We start from the raw sequence: 19,729 nt of genomic DNA, 5'->3' as shown, positions 1-19,729 counted from the left end.
CATGCCATAAGAGGTCCCTTCACAGTCCCAAGGATAGAACAGACTATGGGAGGCACACAGTACTTCATAGAGCCATGACTACATGGAACTCTATTCCACAGTACCACATAGAGCCATGACTACATGGAACTCTATTCCACAGTACTACATAGAGCCATGACTACATGGAACTCTATTCCACAGTACTACATAGAGCCATGACTACATGGAACTCTGTTCCACAGTACTACATAGAGCCATGACTACATGGAACTCTATTCCACAGTACCACATAGAGCCATGACTACATGGAACTCTATTCCACAGTACTACATAGAGCCATGACTACATGGAACTCTATTCCACAGTACTACATAGAGCCATGACTACATGGAACTCTGTTCCACAGTACTACATAGAGCCATGACTACATGGAACTCTATTCCACAGTACCACATAGAGCCATGACTACATGGAACTCTATTCCACAGTACTACATAGAGCCATGACTACATGGAACTCTATTCCACAGTACTACATAGAGCCATGACTACATGGAACTCTATTCCACAGTACTACATAGAGCCATGACTACATGGAACTCTGTTCCACAGTACCACATAGAGCCATGACTACATGGAACTCTATTCCACAGTACCACATAGAGCCATGACTACATGGAACTCTATTCCACAGTACTACATAGAGCCATGACTACATGGAACTCTATTCCACAGTACTTCATAGAGCCATGACTACATGGAACTCTATTCCACAGTACTACATAGAGCCATGACTACATGGAACTCTATTCCACAGTTTTACATAGAGCCATGACTACATGGAACTCTATTCCACAGTACTACATAGAGCCATGACTACATGGGACTCTATTCCACAGTACTACATAGAGCCATGACTACATGGAACTCTATTCCACATCAGGTAACTGATGCAGCAGTAGAATCAGATTTTAAAAACAGATTAAATAACACCTTTATGGAACAGCGGGGCCTGTGAAGCAACACAAACATAGACACACACACACACACGATAACATAAGCACTATACATACACATTGATTTAGTATTGTAGATATATGGTAGTGGCGGAGTAGAGGCCTGAGGGCACACAGTGTGTTGTGAAATCTGTGAATGTTTTGTAATTATTTTTATTTTTTTAATTGTATAAACTGCTTTAATTTTGCTGTACCCCAGGAAGAGTAGTTGCTGCCTTGACAGGAACTAATGGGGATCCATAATAAACCCCAGGAAGAGTAGCTGCTGCCTTGGCAGGAACTAATGGGGATCCATAATAAACCCCAGGAAGAGTAGCTGCTGATCCATAATAAATGCAAAACTGTGTTATGAATAGGTTATATTCAGGAGCCTTGATCCCCGGTATAGCCCCCGTACCCTAATCTGCAGAATGAGCTGCTACTGAATGTTTCAGAGAGAGGAAGTTATGATGCTGCGTGTATTTCATCAACTGTTCCCAGTCAAACGACCAATAATACTACACAACTTATTTCCTGTGTTTGGTCCGGACTGCGTTTCTCACCTGCAGCAAACCGCACCATGGTATGAATTTAATCGGGCCGAGAACAAATTCTGATTTACAATGACGGCTTCGGGAACAGTGGCCTTGTTCAGGGGCAGAACAACCTATTTTTTTTACCTTGTCAGCTCGGGATTCGATCCACCAACCTTTCGGTTACTGGCCCAACGCTCTAACCACTAGGCTACCTGCCACCTCTACACTCTTACCACTAGGCTACCTACCACCTCTACACTCTAACCACTAGGCTACCTGCCACCTCTACACTCTAACCACTAGGCTACCTGCCACCTCTACACTCTAACCACTAGACTACCTGCCACCTCTACACTCTAACCACTAGGCTACCCTGCCACCTCTACACTCTAACCACTAGGCTACCTGCCACCTCTACACTCTAACCACTAGGCTACCTGCCACCTCTACACTCTAACCACTAGGCTACCTGCCACCTCTACACTCTAACCACTAGGCTACCTGCCTCCTCTACACTCTAACCACTAGGCTACCTGCCACCTCTACACTCTAACCACTAGGCTACCCTGCCACCTCTACACTCTAACCACTAGGCTACCTGCCACCTCTACACTCTAACCACTAGGCTACCTGCCACCTCTACACTCTAACCACTAGGCTACCTGCCACCTCTACACTCTAACCACTAGGCTACCTGCCACCCCTACACTCTAACCACTAGGCTACCTGCCACCTCTACACTCTAACCACTAGGCTACCTGCCACCCCTACACTCTAACCACTAGGCTACCTGCCGCCCCTACACTCTAACCACTAGTCTACCTGCCTCCTCTACACTCTAACCACTAGGCTACCTGCCTCCTCTACACTCTAACCACTAGGCTACCTGCCACACCCAAAAGAGCGTAGAGAGGCTCTATTAAGCGACATGCAGACATGCCATCACTGTGAGCATTCCTATGAATGGAACAGTCAGACACATGTTGGCCAGCAACCTTCACCTGTCGGAGGCAGCAGCTTTCACAGGCTCACCGTGTGTACAAATACACTCACTGATACATTTGAAAAGCCAATCGTGAAACAGAATTTATGTAAACTGACATTTTTTTAATGTTCTACTTCCTAGATGCATATAATGTCCAGGGTATAACCAGCCTGATCACTATATAATGTCCAGGGTATAACCTAGCCTGGTGGAACCAGCCTGATCACTATATAATGTCCAGGGTATAACCTGGCCTGGTGGAACCAGCCTGATCACTATATAATGTCCAGGGTATAACCAGCCTGATCACTATATAATGTCCAGGGTATAACCTAGCCTGGTGGGAACCAGCCTGATCACTATATAGTGTCCAGGGTATAACCTAGCCTGGTATAACCAGCCTGATCACTATATAATGTCCAGGGTATAACCTAGCCTGGTATAACCAGCCTGATCACTATATAATGTCCAGGGTATAACCTAGCCTGGTGGAACCAGCCTGATCACCATATAATGTCCAGGGTATAACCTAGCCTGGTGGAACCAGCCTGATCACTATATAATGTCCAGGGTATAACCTAGCCTGGTATAACCAGCCTGATCACTATATAATGTCCAGGGTATAACCTAGCCTGGTGGGAACCAGCCTGATCACTATATAATGTCCAGGGTATAACCTAGCCTGGTGGGAACCAGCCTGATCACCATATAATGTCCAGGGTATAACCTAGCCTGGTGACTATATAATGACCAGGGTATAACCTAGCCTGGTGGGAACCAGCCTGATCACTATATAATGTCCAGGGTATAACCTAGCCTGGTGGGAACCAGCCTGATCACCATATAATGTCCAGGGTATAACCTAGCCTGGTGGAACCAGCCTGATCACTATATAATGTCCAGGGTATAACCTAGCCTGGTGGGAACCAGCCTGATCACTATATAATGACCAGGGTATAACCTAGCCTGGTGGGAACCAGCCTGATCACTATATAATGACCAGGGTATAACCTAGCCTGGTATAACCAGCCTGATCACCACATAATGTCCAGGGTATAACCCAGCCTGGTGGAACCAGCCTGAACACTATATAATGTCCAGGGTATAACCAGCCGGGTCACTGTATAATGTCCAGGGTATAACCTAGCCTGGTGGAACCAGCCTGATCACTGTATAATGTCCAGGGTATAACCTAGCCTGGTATAACCAGCCTGATCACTATATAATGTGCAGGGTATAACCCAGCCTGGTGAAACCAGCCTGATCACTATATAATGTCCAGGGTATAACCTAGCCTGGTATAACCAGCCTGATCACTGTATAATGTCCAGGGTATAACCCAGCCTGGTGGAACCAGCCTGATCACTGTATAATGTCCAGGGTATAACCTAGCCTGGTGGGAACCAGCCTGATCACTATATAATGTCCAGGGTATAACCTAGCCTGATGGAACCAGCCTGATCACTGTATAATGTCCAGGGTATAACCTAGCCTGATGGAACCAGCCTGATCACTATATAATGTCCAGGGTATAACCCAGCCTGGTGGAACCAGCCTGATCACTATATAATGTCCAGGGTATAACCTAGCCTGGTATAACCAGCCTGATCACTATATAATGTCCAGGGTATAACCTAGCCTGATGGAACCAGCCTGATCACTATATAATGTCCAGGGTATAACCTAGCCTGGTATAACCAGCCTGATCACTATATAATGTCCAGGGTATAACCTAGCCTGGTATAACCAGCCTGATCACTATATAATGTCCAGGGTATAACCTAGCCTGGTATAACCAGCCTGATCACTGTATAAAGGTCCAGGGTATAACCTAGCCTGGTATAACCAGCCTGATCACTATATAATGTCCAGGGTATAACCAGCCTGATCACTATATAATGTCCAGGGTATAACCAGCCTGATCACTATATAATGTCCAGGGTATAACCTAGCCTGGTGGAACCAGCCTGATCACTGTATAATGTCCAGGGTATAACCAGCCTGATCACTGTATAATGTCCAGGGTATAACCTAGCCTGGTATAACCAGCCTGATCACTGTATAATGTCCAGGGTATAACCTAGCCTGGTATAACCAGCCTGATCACTATATAATGTCCAGGGTATAACCAGCCTGATCACTGTATAATGTCCAGGGTATAACCTAGCCTGGTATAACCAGCCTGATCACTGTATAATGTCCAGGGTATAACCTAGCCTGGTATAACCAGCCTGATCACTGTATAATGTCCAGGGTATAACCAGCCTGATCACTGTATAATGTCCAGGGTATAACCAGCCTGATCACTGTATAATGTCCAGGGTATAACCAGCCTGATCACTGTATAATGTCCAGGGTATAACCAGCCTGATCACTGTATAATGTCCAGGGTATAACCAGCCTGATCACTATATAATGTCCAGGGTATAACCAGCCTGATCACTATATAATGTCCAGGGTATAACCAGCCTGATCACTGTATAATGTCCAGGGTATAACCAGCCTGATCACTGTATAATGTCCAGGGTATAACCAGCCTGGTCACTGTATAATGTCCAGGGTATAACCAGCCTGATCACTATATAATGTCCAGGGTATAACCTAGCCTGGTGGAACCAGCCTGATCACTGTATAATGTCCAGGGTATAACCAGCCTGATCACTGTATAATGTCCAGGGTATAACCAGCCTGATCACTATATAATGTCCAGGGTATAACCAGCCTGATCACTGTATAATGTCCAGGGTATAACCTAGCCTGGTGGAACCAGCCTGATCACTGTATAATGTCCAGGGTATAACCTAGCCTGGTGGAACCAGCCTGATCACCATATAATGTCCAGGGTATAACCTAGCCTGGTGGAACCAGCCTGATCACCATATAATGTCCAGGGTATAACCTAGCCTGGTGGAACCAGCCTGATCACTGTATAATGTCCAGGGTATAGCCAGCCTGATCACTGTATAATGTCCAGGGTATAACCCAGCCTGGTTGAACCAGCCTGATCACTGTATAATGTCCAGGGTATAACCTAGCCTGGTATAACCAGCCTGATCACTGTATAATGTCCAGGGTATAGCCAGCCTGATCACTATATAATGTCCAGGGTATTACCTAGCCTGGTGTAACCAGCCTGATCACTGTATAATGTCCAGGGTATAACCAGCCTGATCACTGTATAATGTCCAGGGTATAACCAGCCTGATCACTGTATAATGTCCAGGGTATAACCTAGCCTGGTATAACCAGCCTGATCACTGTATAATGTCCAGGGTATAACCCAGCCTGGTGGAACCAGCCTGATCACTGTATAATGTCCAGGGTATAACCAGCCTGATCACTGTATAATGTCCAGGGTATAACCTAGCCTGGTATAACCAGCCTGATCACTATATAATGTCCAGGGTATAACCAGCCTGATCACTGTATAATGTCCAGGGTATAACCCAGCCTGGTGGAACCAGCCTGATCACTATATAATGTCCAGGGTATAACCAGCCTGATCACTGTATAAGGTCCAGGGTATAACCTAGCCTGGTGGAACCAGCCTGATCACTATATAATGTCCAGGGTATAACCAGCCTGATCACTGTATAATGTCCAGGGTATAACCCAGCCTGGTGGAACCAGCCTGATCACTGTATAATGTCCAGGGTATAACCAGCCTGATCACTGTATAATGTCCAGGGTATAACCAGCCTGATCACTGTATAATGTCCAGGGTATAACCCAGCCTGGTGGAACCAGCCTGATCACTATATAATGTCCAGGGTATAACCAGCCTGATCACTGTATAAGGTCCAGGGTATAACCAGCCTGATCACTGTATAATGTCCAGGGTATAACCTAGCCTGGTATAACCAGCCTGATCACTGTATAATGTCCAGGGTATAACCAGCCTGATCACTGTATAATGTCCAGGGTATAACCAGCCTGATCACTGTATAATGTCCAGGGTATAACCAGCCTGATCACTATATAATGTCCAGGGTATAACCAGCCTGATCACTATATAATGTCCAGGGTATAACCTAGCCTGGTGGGAACCAGCCTGATCACTGTATAATGTCCAGGGTATAACCTAGCCTGGTGGAACCAGCCTGATCACCATATAATGTCCAGGGTATAACCTAGCCTGGTGGAACCAGCCTGATCACTGTATAATGTCCAGGGTATAACCAGCCTGATCACTGTATAATGTCCAGGGTATAACCAGCCTGGTTGAACCAGCCTGATCACTGTATAATGTCCAGGGTATAACCAGCCTGATCACTGTATAATGTCCAGGGTATAACCAGCCTGATCACTATATAATGTCCAGGGTATAACCAGCCTGATCACTGTATAATGTCCAGGGTATAACCAGCCTGATCACTATATAATGTCCAGGGTATAACCTAGCCTGGTGGAACCAGCCTGATCACTGTATAATGTCCAGGGTATAACCAGCCTGATCACTGTATAATGTCCAGGGTATAACCAGCCTGATCACTATATAATGTCCAGGGTATAACCTAGCCTGGTATAACCAGCCTGATCACTGTATAATGTCCAGGGTATAACCCAGCCTGGTGGAACCAGCCTGATCACTGTATAATGTCCAGGGTATAACCTAGCCTGGTGGGAACCAGCCTGATCACTATATAATGTCCAGGGTATAACCTAGCCTGATGGAACCAGCCTGATCACTGTATAATGTCCAGGGTATAACCTAGCCTGATGGAACCAGCCTGATCACTATATAATGTCCAGGGTATAACCCAGCCTGGTGGAACCAGCCTGATCACTATATAATGTCCAGGGTATAACCTAGCCTGGTATAACCAGCCTGATCACTATATAATGTCCAGGGTATAACCTAGCCTGATGGAACCAGCCTGATCACTATATAATGTCCAGGGTATAACCTAGCCTGGTATAACCAGCCTGATCACTATATAATGTCCAGGGTATAACCTAGCCTGGTATAACCAGCCTGATCACTATATAATGTCCAGGGTATAACCTAGCCTGGTATAACCAGCCTGATCACTGTATAAGGTCCAGGGTATAACCTAGCCTGGTATAACCAGCCTGATCACTATATAATGTCCAGGGTATAACCAGCCTGATCACTATATAATGTCCAGGGTATAACCAGCCTGATCACTATATAATGTCCAGGGTATAACCTAGCCTGGTGGAACCAGCCTGATCACTGTATAATGTCCAGGGTATAACCAGCCTGATCACTGTATAATGTCCAGGGTATAACCTAGCCTGGTATAACCAGCCTGATCACTGTATAATGTCCAGGGTATAACCTAGCCTGGTATAACCAGCCTGATCACTATATAATGTCCAGGGTATAACCAGCCTGATCACTGTATAATGTCCAGGGTATAACCTAGCCTGGTATAACCAGCCTGATCACTGTATAATGTCCAGGGTATAACCTAGCCTGGTATAACCAGCCTGATCACTGTATAATGTCCAGGGTATAACCAGCCTGATCACTGTATAATGTCCAGGGTATAACCAGCCTGATCACTGTATAATGTCCAGGGTATAACCAGCCTGATCACTGTATAATGTCCAGGGTATAACCAGCCTGATCACTGTATAATGTCCAGGGTATAACCAGCCTGATCACTATATAATGTCCAGGGTATAACCAGCCTGATCACTATATAATGTCCAGGGTATAACCAGCCTGATCACTGTATAATGTCCAGGGTATAACCAGCCTGATCACTGTATAATGTCCAGGGTATAACCAGCCTGGTCACTGTATAATGTCCAGGGTATAACCAGCCTGATCACTATATAATGTCCAGGGTATAACCTAGCCTGGTGGAACCAGCCTGATCACTGTATAATGTCCAGGGTATAACCAGCCTGATCACTGTATAATGTCCAGGGTATAACCAGCCTGATCACTATATAATGTCCAGGGTATAACCAGCCTGATCACTGTATAATGTCCAGGGTATAACCTAGCCTGGTGGAACCAGCCTGATCACTGTATAATGTCCAGGGTATAACCTAGCCTGGTGGAACCAGCCTGATCACCATATAATGTCCAGGGTATAACCTAGCCTGGTGGAACCAGCCTGATCACCATATAATGTCCAGGGTATAACCTAGCCTGGTGGAACCAGCCTGATCACTGTATAATGTCCAGGGTATAGCCAGCCTGATCACTGTATAATGTCCAGGGTATAACCCAGCCTGGTTGAACCAGCCTGATCACTGTATAATGTCCAGGGTATAACCTAGCCTGGTATAACCAGCCTGATCACTGTATAATGTCCAGGGTATAGCCAGCCTGATCACTATATAATGTCCAGGGTATTACCTAGCCTGGTGTAACCAGCCTGATCACTGTATAATGTCCAGGGTATAACCAGCCTGATCACTGTATAATGTCCAGGGTATAACCAGCCTGATCACTGTATAATGTCCAGGGTATAACCTAGCCTGGTATAACCAGCCTGATCACTGTACAATGTCCAGGGTATAACCCAGCCTGGTGGAACCAGCCTGATCACTGTATAATGTCCAGGGTATAACCAGCCTGATCACTGTATAATGTCCAGGGTATAACCTAGCCTGGTATAACCAGCCTGATCACTATATAATGTCCAGGGTATAACCAGCCTGATCACTGTATAATGTCCAGGGTATAACCCAGCCTGGTGGAACCAGCCTGATCACTATATAATGTCCAGGGTATAACCAGCCTGATCACTGTATAAGGTCCAGGGTATAACCTAGCCTGGTGGAACCAGCCTGATCACTATATAATGTCCAGGGTATAACCAGCCTGATCACTGTATAATGTCCAGGGTATAACCCAGCCTGGTGGAACCAGCCTGATCACTGTATAATGTCCAGGGTATAACCAGCCTGATCACTGTATAATGTCCAGGGTATAACCAGCCTGATCACTGTATAATGTCCAGGGTATAACCCAGCCTGGTGGAACCAGCCTGATCACTATATAATGTCCAGGGTATAACCAGCCTGATCACTGTATAAGGTCCAGGGTATAACCAGCCTGATCACTGTATAATGTCCAGGGTATAACCTAGCCTGGTATAACCAGCCTGATCACTGTATAATGTCCAGGGTATAACCAGCCTGATCACTGTATAATGTCCAGGGTATAACCAGCCTGATCACTGTATAATGTCCAGGGTATAACCAGCCTGATCACTATATAATGTCCAGGGTATAACCAGCCTGATCACTATATAATGTCCAGGGTATAACCTAGCCTGGTGGGAACCAGCCTGATCACTGTATAATGTCCAGGGTATAACCTAGCCTGGTGGAACCAGCCTGATCACCATATAATGTCCAGGGTATAACCTAGCCTGGTGGAACCAGCCTGATCACTGTATAATGTCCAGGGTATAACCAGCCTGATCACTGTATAATGTCCAGGGTATAACCCAGCCTGGTGGAACCAGCCTGATCACTATATAATGTCCAGGGTATAACCAGCCTGATCACTGTATAAGGTCCAGGGTATAACCTAGCCTGGTGGAACCAGCCTGATCACTATATAATGTCCAGGGTATAACCAGCCTGATCACTGTATAATGTCCAGGGTATAACCCAGCCTGGTGGAACCAGCCTGATCACTGTATAATGTCCAGGGTATAACCAGCCTGATCACTGTATAATGTCCAGGGTATAACCAGCCTGATCACTGTATAATGTCCAGGGTATAACCCAGCCTGGTGGAACCAGCCTGATCACTATATAATGTCCAGGGTATAACCAGCCTGATCACTGTATAACGTCCAGGGTATAACCAGCCTGATCACTGTATAATGTCCAGGGTATAACCTAGCCTGGTATAACCAGCCTGATCACTGTATAATGTCCAGGGTATAACCAGCCTGATCACTGTATAATGTCCAGGGTATAACCAGCCTGATCACTGTATAATGTCCAGGGTATAACCAGCCTGATCACTGTATAATGTCCAGGGTATAACCAGCCTGATCACTATATAATGTCCAGGGTATAACCAGCCTGATCACTATATAATGTCCAGGGTATAACCTAGCCTGGTGGGAACCAGCCTGATCACTGTATAATGTCCAGGGTATAACCTAGCCTGGTGGAACCAGCCTGATCACCATATAATGTCCAGGGTATAACCTAGCCTGGTGGAACCAGCCTGATCACTGTATAATGTCCAGGGTATAACCAGCCTGATCACTGTATAATGTCCAGGGTATAACCAGCCTGGTTGAACCAGCCTGATCACTGTATAATGTCCAGGGTATAACCAGCCTGATCACTGTATAATGTCCAGGGTATAACCAGCCTGATCACTATATAATGTCCAGGGTATAACCAGCCTGATCACTGTATAATGTCCAGGGTATAACCAGCCTGATCACTATATAATGTCCAGGGTATAACCTAGCCTGGTGGAACCAGCCTGATCACTGTATAATGTCCAGGGTATAACCAGCCTGATCACTGTATAATGTCCAGGGTATAACCAGCCTGATCACTATATAATGTCCAGGGTATAACCTAGCCTGGTATAACCAGCCTGATCACTGTATAATGTCCAGGGTATAACCCAGCCTGGTGGAACCAGCCTGATCACTGTATAATGTCCAGGGTATAACCTAGCCTGGTGGGAACCAGCCTGATCACTATATAATGTCCAGGGTATAACCTAGCCTGATGGAACCAGCCTGATCACTGTATAATGTCCAGGGTATAACCTAGCCTGATGGAACCAGCCTGATCACTATATAATGTCCAGGGTATAACCCAGCCTGGTGGAACCAGCCTGATCACTATATAATGTCCAGGGTATAACCTAGCCTGGTATAACCAGCCTGATCACTATATAATGTCCAGGGTATAACCTAGCCTGATGGAACCAGCCTGATCACTATATAATGTCCAGGGTATAACCTAGCCTGGTATAACCAGCCTGATCACTATATAATGTCCAGGGTATAACCTAGCCTGGTATAACCAGCCTGATCACTATATAATGTCCAGGGTATAACCTAGCCTGGTATAACCAGCCTGATCACTGTATAAGGTCCAGGGTATAACCTAGCCTGGTATAACCAGCCTGATCACTATATAATGTCCAGGGTATAACCAGCCTGATCACTATATAATGTCCAGGGTATAACCAGCCTGATCACTATATAATGTCCAGGGTATAACCTAGCCTGGTGGAACCAGCCTGATCACTGTATAATGTCCAGGGTATAACCAGCCTGATCACTGTATAATGTCCAGGGTATAACCTAGCCTGGTATAACCAGCCTGATCACTGTATAATGTCCAGGGTATAACCTAGCCTGGTATAACCAGCCTGATCACTATATAATGTCCAGGGTATAACCAGCCTGATCACTGTATAATGTCCAGGGTATAACCTAGCCTGGTATAACCAGCCTGATCACTGTATAATGTCCAGGGTATAACCTAGCCTGGTATAACCAGCCTGATCACTGTATAATGTCCAGGGTATAACCAGCCTGATCACTGTATAATGTCCAGGGTATAACCAGCCTGATCACTGTATAATGTCCAGGGTATAACCAGCCTGATCACTGTATAATGTCCAGGGTATAACCAGCCTGATCACTGTATAATGTCCAGGGTATAACCAGCCTGATCACTATATAATGTCCAGGGTATAACCAGCCTGATCACTATATAATGTCCAGGGTATAACCAGCCTGATCACTGTATAATGTCCAGGGTATAACCAGCCTGATCACTGTATAATGTCAGGGTAATGTCCAGAACCAGCCTGGTCACTGTATAATGTCCAGGGTATAACCAGCCTGATCACTATATAATGTCCAGGGTATAACCTAGCCTGGTGGAACCAGCCTGATCACTGTATAATGTCCAGGGTATAACCAGCCTGATCACTGTATAATGTCCAGGGTATAACCTAGCCTGGTGGAACCAGCCTGATCACCATATAATGTCCAGGGTATAACCTAGCCTGGTGGAACCAGCCTGATCACCATATAATGTCCAGGGTATAACCTAGCCTGGTGGAACCAGCCTGATCACTGTATAATGTCCAGGGTATAGCCAGCCTGATCACTGTATAATGTCCAGGGTATAACCCAGCCTGGTTGAACCAGCCTGATCACTGTATAATGTCTAGGGTATAACCTAGCCTGGTATAACCAGCCTGATCACTGTATAATGTCCAGGGTATAGCCAGCCTGATCACTATATAATGTCCAGGGTATTACCTAGCCTGGTGTAACCAGCCTGATCACTGTATAATGTCCAGGGTATAACCAGCCTGATCACTGTATAATGTCCAGGGTATAACCAGCCTGATCACTGTATAATGTCCAGGGTATAACCTAGCCTGGTATAACCAGCCTGATCACTGTATAATGTCCAGGGTATAACCCAGCCTGGTGGAACCAGCCTGATCACTGTATAATGTCCAGGGTATAACCAGCCTGATCACTGTATAATGTCCAGGGTATAACCTAGCCTGGTATAACCAGCCTGATCACTATATAATGTCCAGGGTATAACCAGCCTGATCACTGTATAATGTCCAGGGTATAACCCAGCCTGGTGGAACCAGCCTGATCACTATATAATGTCCAGGGTATAACCAGCCTGATCACTGTATAAGGTCCAGGGTATAACCTAGCCTGGTGGAACCAGCCTGATCACTATATAATGTCCAGGGTATAACCAGCCTGATCACTGTATAATGTCCAGGGTATAACCCAGCCTGGTGGAACCAGCCTGATCACTGTATAATGTCCAGGGTATAACCAGCCTGATCACTGTATAATGTCCAGGGTATAACCAGCCTGATCACTGTATAATGTCCAGGGTATAACCCAGCCTGGTGGAACCAGCCTGATCACTATATAATGTCCAGGGTATAACCAGCCTGATCACTGTATAAGGTCCAGGGTATAACCAGCCTGATCACTGTATAATGTCCAGGGTATAACCTAGCCTGGTATAACCAGCCTGATCACTGTATAATGTCCAGGGTATAACCAGCCTGATCACTGTATAATGTCCAGGGTATAACCAGCCTGATCACTGTATAATGTCCAGGGTATAACCAGCCTGATCACTATATAATGTCCAGGGTATAACCAGCCTGATCACTATATAATGTCCAGGGTATAACCTAGCCTGGTGGGAACCAGCCTGATCACTGTATAATGTCCAGGGTATAACCTAGCCTGGTGGAACCAGCCTGATCACCATATAATGTCCAGGGTATAACCTAGCCTGGTGGAACCAGCCTGATCACTGTATAATGTCCAGGGTATAACCAGCCTGATCACTGTATAATGTCCAGGGTATAACCAGCCTGGTTGAACCAGCCTGATCACTGTATAATGTCCAGGGTATAACCAGCCTGATCACTGTATAATGTCCAGGGTATAACCAGCCTGATCACTATATAATGTCCAGGGTATAACCAGCCTGATCACTGTATAATGTCCAGGGTATAACCAGCCTGATCACTATATAATGTCCAGGGTATAACCTAGCCTGGTGGAACCAGCCTGATCACTGTATAATGTCCAGGGTATAACCAGCCTGATCACTGTATAATGTCCAGGGTATAACCAGCCTGATCACTGTATAATGTCCAGGGTATAACCAGCCTGATCACTATATAATGTCCAGGGTATAACCCAACCTGATCACTGTATAATGTATTATCTATGGTGGTAATGATTAGCCTGGTGGAACCAACCTGATCACCATATAATGTATTATCTATGGTGGTAATGATTAGCCTGGTGGAGCCAACCTGATCACCATATAATGTATTATCTATGGTGGTAATGATTAGCCTGGTGGAGCCAACCTGATCACCATATAATGTATTATCTATGGTGGTAATGATTAGCCTGGTGGAGCCAACCTGATCACCATATAATGTATTATCTATGGTGGTAATGATTAGCCTGGTGGATACCTGGTACTCTGACAGATACTGATGTCTCTGAACGGACAGAGACCTGGCACTCTACATTAAAATGTTACTTGACACAACTTTTTCTTGTCTTTTTTTTATTTTTGAATTAATTGGTATTAGTCTGTATGGGGAGGGAGAACCCCTGTGTGTTCTGGACCAGGATCAGGTATTAGTCTATATGGGGAGGGAGAAGGGCTCCGATTGGTAGATGGGGAAACAATAAAAAGTAGACATTGAATATCCCTTTGAGCATGGTGAAGTTATTAATTACACATTGGATAGTGTATCAATACACCCAGTCACTCCAAAGATACAGGCGTCTTTCCTAACTCAGTTGCTGGAGAGGAAGGAAACTGCTCAGGAATTTCACCATGAGGCCAATGGTTGTGATAGAAGAAAACTGAGTTACTCCACAATATTAACCTAAATGACAGAGTGAAAAGATGGAAACCTGTACAGAGTACAAATATTCCAAAACATTAATCATGTTTGCAATAAGACACTAAAGTAAAACTGCATAAAATGGGGCCAAGTAGTGAACTTTATGTTCTGAATAAATAGCGTTATGTTTGGGGCAAACACAACACATCACCGAGTACCACTCTTCATATTTTCATGCATGGCGGTGGCTGCATCATATTATGGGTATAATTGTTGTTGGCAAGAACTAGAACTAGTTGTTTAGGATGAAAAGAAACGACACAGCGCTAAGCACAGGCAAAATCCTAGAGGAAAACCTGGTTCAGTCTGCTTTCCAACCAACTCCGGGAGACAAATCCACCTTTCAGCAGGACAATAACTTAAAACACAAGGCCAAATCTACACTGGAGTAGCTTACCAAGAAGACAGTTTTGACTTAAATTGGCTTAAAAAAATCTATGGTAAGTCTTGAAAATGGCTGTATAGCAATGATCAACAACCAACTTGACAGAGCTTAAGAGTTTAAAAAAGAATAATGCTCAAATATTGTACAATAAATGTAAATTAAATTATATTTCTGTATTTCTTTGTCATTATGGGGTATTGTGTGTAAATTGAGGGGGAAAACTGTTTTCATTTCAGACTGTAACACAACAACGTGTGTAATAAGTCCAGGGTTATGAATACTTTCTGAAGGCCCTGTATGTAAATGGTTTGTTCTACATGGGCCTGCATGTGAAAGTTAGCACAGCACTGAGTTTACAAAATCAATTCAGCAATTGCGTTCTTCTCATATTACTCTGTAGGCTACTGACCTATTCAAAGCTTCCTCCGACATCTCACCATAAATCTGCCTGTAGTTATTGAACTGAGCCTGCCGGAGGTTTGTTTGTTGTGATTGAGTGGGAGGGGAAAATGCTGCCGGAAAGGTTCTGACAGAGGGGCGTGTCTTGGTGGTGGCAAGGACACACCCAAGATACACCCACATCAAACCACACCCCCAAGCCAACTCAAGTTTGGCTTCTGTCATGGCCGCCAGCATTTCTTGAAGAGCAAGCCAATGTATTTCTGTCTGTTGTTTCAGCTGTGTTAAGTTATATAGCCAATCTATTTCTCTGTGTTCCAGCTGTGTTGGTGTGGATGAGGACGAGGCTCCAGACATTGACATCTACCACTGTCCCAACTGTGAGAAGACCGATGGAAAATCCACCAGTAGGTCATTCTGTCCTTCTCTCTGTCATACCTACTCCAGTCCTGTCATACCTACAGTCCTCCAGGCTGACACCACACAGGGTTTCATTAATTAGTGCACACCGTAGCCAATAAGACGAGTTTCTTGGCCCTAACCCTGTGGTGTCTAGTCAATAGGACCCTAACCCCGTGGTGTCTAGTCAATAGGACCCTAACCCCGTGGTGTCTAGTCAATAGGACCCTAACCCTGTGGTGTCTAGTCAATAGGACCCTAACCCTGTGGTGTCTAGTCAATAGGGCCCTAACCCTGTGGTGTCTAGTCAATAGGGCCCTGTGGTGTCTAGTCAATAGGACCCTAACCCTGTGGTGTCTAGTCAATAGGACCCTAACCCTGTGGTGTCTAGTCAATAGGGCCCTGTGGTGTCTAGTCAATAGGACCCTAACCCTGTGGTGTCTAGTCAATAGGGCCCCGTGGTGTCTAGTCAATAGGGCCCTAACCCCGTGGTGTCTAGTCAATAGGGCCCTAACCCCGTGGTGTCTAGTCAATAGGGCCCTAACCCCGTGGTGTCTAGTCAATAGGGGCCCTAACCCTGTGGTGTCTAGTCAACAGGACCCTAACCCCATGGTGTCTAGTCAATAGGACCCTAACCCTGTGGTGTCTATTCAATAGGACCCTAACCCTGTGGTGTCTAGTCAATAGGACCCTAACCCCATGGTGTCTAGTCAATAGGGCCCTAACCCTGTGGTGTCTAGTCAATAGGACCCTAACCCCGTGGTGTCTAGTCAATAGGACCCTGTGGTGTCTAGTCAATAGGACCCCGTGGTGTCTAGTCAATAGGACCCCGTGGTGTCTAGTCAATAGGACCCTGTGGTGTCTAGTCAATAGGACCCTGTGGTGTCTAGTCAATAGGGCCCTAACCCTGTGGTGTCTAGTCAATAGGGCCCTAACCCTGTGGTGTCTAGTCAATAGGACCCTAACCCTGTGGTGTCTAGTCAATAGGACCCTAACCCTGTGGTGTCTAGTCAATAGGACCCTAACCCCATGGTGTCTAGTCAATAGGACCCTAACCCTGTGGTGTCTAGTCAATAGGACCCTAACCCTGTGGTGTCTAGTCAATAGGACCCTGTGGTGTCTAGTCAATAGGACCCTGTGGTGTCTAGTCAATAGGACCCTAACCCTGTGGTGTCTAGTCAATAGGACCCTGTGGTGTCTAGTCAATAGGACCCTGTGGTGTCTAGTCAATAGGACCCTAACCCTGTGGTGTCTAGTCAATAGGACCCTAACCCCGTGGTGTCTAGTCAATAGGGCCCTAACCCCGTGGTGTCTAGTCAATAGGACCCTGTGGTGTCTAGTCAATAGGACCCTAACCCTGTGGTGTCTAGTCAATAGGACCCTGTGGTGTCTAGTCAATAGGACCCTGTGGTGTCTAGTCAACAGGACCCTGTGGTGTCTAGTCAATAGGACCCTGTGGTGTCTAGTCAATAGGGCCCTAACCCTGTGGTGTCTAGTCAATAGGACCCTGTGGTGTCTAGTCAATAGGGCCCTAACCCTGTGGTGTCTAGTCAATAGGGCCCTAACCCTGTGGTGTCTAGTCAATAGGGCCCTAACCCTGTGGTGTCTAGTCAATAGGACCCTGTGGTGTCTAGTCAATAGGACCCTAACCCTGTGGTGTCTAGTCAATAGGACCCTGTGGTGTCTAGTCAATAGGACCCTAACCCTGTGGTGTCTAGTCAACAGGACCCTGTGGTGTCTAGTCAATAGGACCCTAACCCTGTGGTGTCTAGTCAATAGGACCCTGTGGTGTCTAGTCAATAGGACCCTAACCCTGTGGTGTCTAGTCAATAGGACCCTAACCCTGTGGTGTCTAGTCAATAGGGCCCTAACCCTGTGGTGTCTAGTCAATAGGACCCTGTGGTGTCTAGTCAATAGGGCCCTAACCCCGTGGTGTCTAGTCAATAGGACCCTGTGGTGTCTAGTCAATAGGACCCTAACCCTGTGGTGTCTAGTCAATAGGACCCTAACCCTGTGGTGTCTAGTCAATAGGACCCTGTGGTGTCTAGTCAACAGGACCCTGTGGTGTCTAGTCAATAGGACCCTGTGGTGTCTAGTCAATAGGGCCCTAACCCTGTGGTGTCTAGTCAATAGGACCCTGTGGTGTCTAGTCAATAGGGCCCTAACCCTGTGGTGTCTAGTCAATAGGGCCCTAACCCTGTGGTGTCTAGTCAATAGGACCCTAACCCTGTGGTGTCTAGTCAATAGGGCCCTAACCCTGTGGTGTCTAGTCAATAGGACCCTGTGGTGTCTAGTCAATAGGACCCTGTGGTGTCTAGTCAATAGGACCCTAACCCCGTGGTGTCTAGTCAATAGGACCCTAACCCCGTGGTGTCTAGTCAATAGGACCCTGATGATGATATTGTTTCATTAGTGACTCATGTACACAGTACATATATTTTGTTGTTGTTCCTAATGGTGGTGTTTGTGTGTTAATATTTTTTGTTTTATTTTAGTGAAAAACAAGAAAAGGAATAAACACGACACGGGACAGAGAGGAGACATCAAAGCTGTTCAGAACGGCAGTCAGGTGTTCATCAAGGAGCTACGCAGTCGCACCTTCCCCAGGTAAACAACTGTGTTTGTGCCTGTTTACTAATAGGATAATCAGGCTGTATTAATACATCTCAGACAGGATAATCAGGCTGTACTAATACATCTCAGACAGGATAATCAGGCTGTACTAATACATCTCAGACAGGATAATCAGGCTGTGCTAATACATCTCAGACAGGATAATCAGGCTGTACTAATACATCTCAGACATGATAATCAGGCTGTATTAATACATCTCAGACAGGATAATCAGGCTGTGCTAATACATCTCAGACAGGATAATCAGGCTGTACTAATACATCTCAGACAGGATAATCAGGCTGTACTAATACATCTCAGACAGGATAATCAGGCTGTACTAATACATCTCAGACAGGATAATCAGGCTGTACTAACACATCTCAGACAGGATAATCAGGCTGTACTAATACATCTCAGACAGGATAATCAGGCTGTACTAATACATCTCAGACAGGATAATCAGGCTGTGCTAATACATCTCAGACAGGATAATCAGGCTGTACTAATACATCTCAGACAGGATAATCAGGCTGTACTAATACATCTCAGACAGGATAATCAGGCTGTACTAACACATCTCAGACAGGATAATCAGGCTGTATTAATACATCTCAGACAGGATAATCAGGCTGTACTAATACATCTCAGACAGGATAATCAGGCTGTACTAATACATCTCAGACAGGATAATCAGACAGTGCTAATACATCTCAGACAGGATAATCAGACAGTGCTAATACATCTCAGACAGGATAATCAGACAGTGCTAATACATCTCAGACAGGATAATCAGACAGTGCTAATACATCTCAGACAGGATAATCAGGCTGTATTAATACATCTCAGACAGGATAATCAGGCTGTACTAATACATCTCAGACAGGATAATCAGGCTGTACTAATACATCTCAGACAGGATAATCAGGCTGTATTAATACATCTCAGACAGGATAATCAGGCTGTACTAATACATCTCAGACAGGATAATCAGGCTGTACTAATACATCTCAGACAGGATAAT

The 19,729-nt window shown here is 45.5% G+C and overlaps 1 protein-coding gene across 4 annotated transcripts in view; it reads left to right on the top strand.

Annotated features, from left to right (window-relative positions):
- The window catches only part of phf2 (PHD finger protein 2), a 131,443-nt gene that overhangs the window by 8,980 nt on the left and 102,734 nt on the right, over nucleotides 1-19,729 (top strand). For all 4 annotated transcript variants that reach the window (XM_064967381.1, XM_064967380.1, XM_064967379.1 and 1 more), the window contains exons 2-3: nucleotides 16,015-16,100; nucleotides 18,588-18,699. In XM_064967381.1, coding sequence (XP_064823453.1) covers nucleotides 16,015-16,100; nucleotides 18,588-18,699 — 198 coding nt within the window. The remainder of the gene's footprint in view (nucleotides 1-16,014; nucleotides 16,101-18,587; nucleotides 18,700-19,729) is intronic.

Source organism: Oncorhynchus masou, chromosome 6, assembly GCF_036934945.1.
Source record: "Oncorhynchus masou masou isolate Uvic2021 chromosome 6, UVic_Omas_1.1, whole genome shotgun sequence".
Lineage (NCBI taxonomy): Eukaryota > Metazoa > Chordata > Actinopteri > Salmoniformes > Salmonidae > Oncorhynchus > Oncorhynchus masou.
This window is presented reverse-complemented; position numbering and strand designations above follow the sequence as displayed.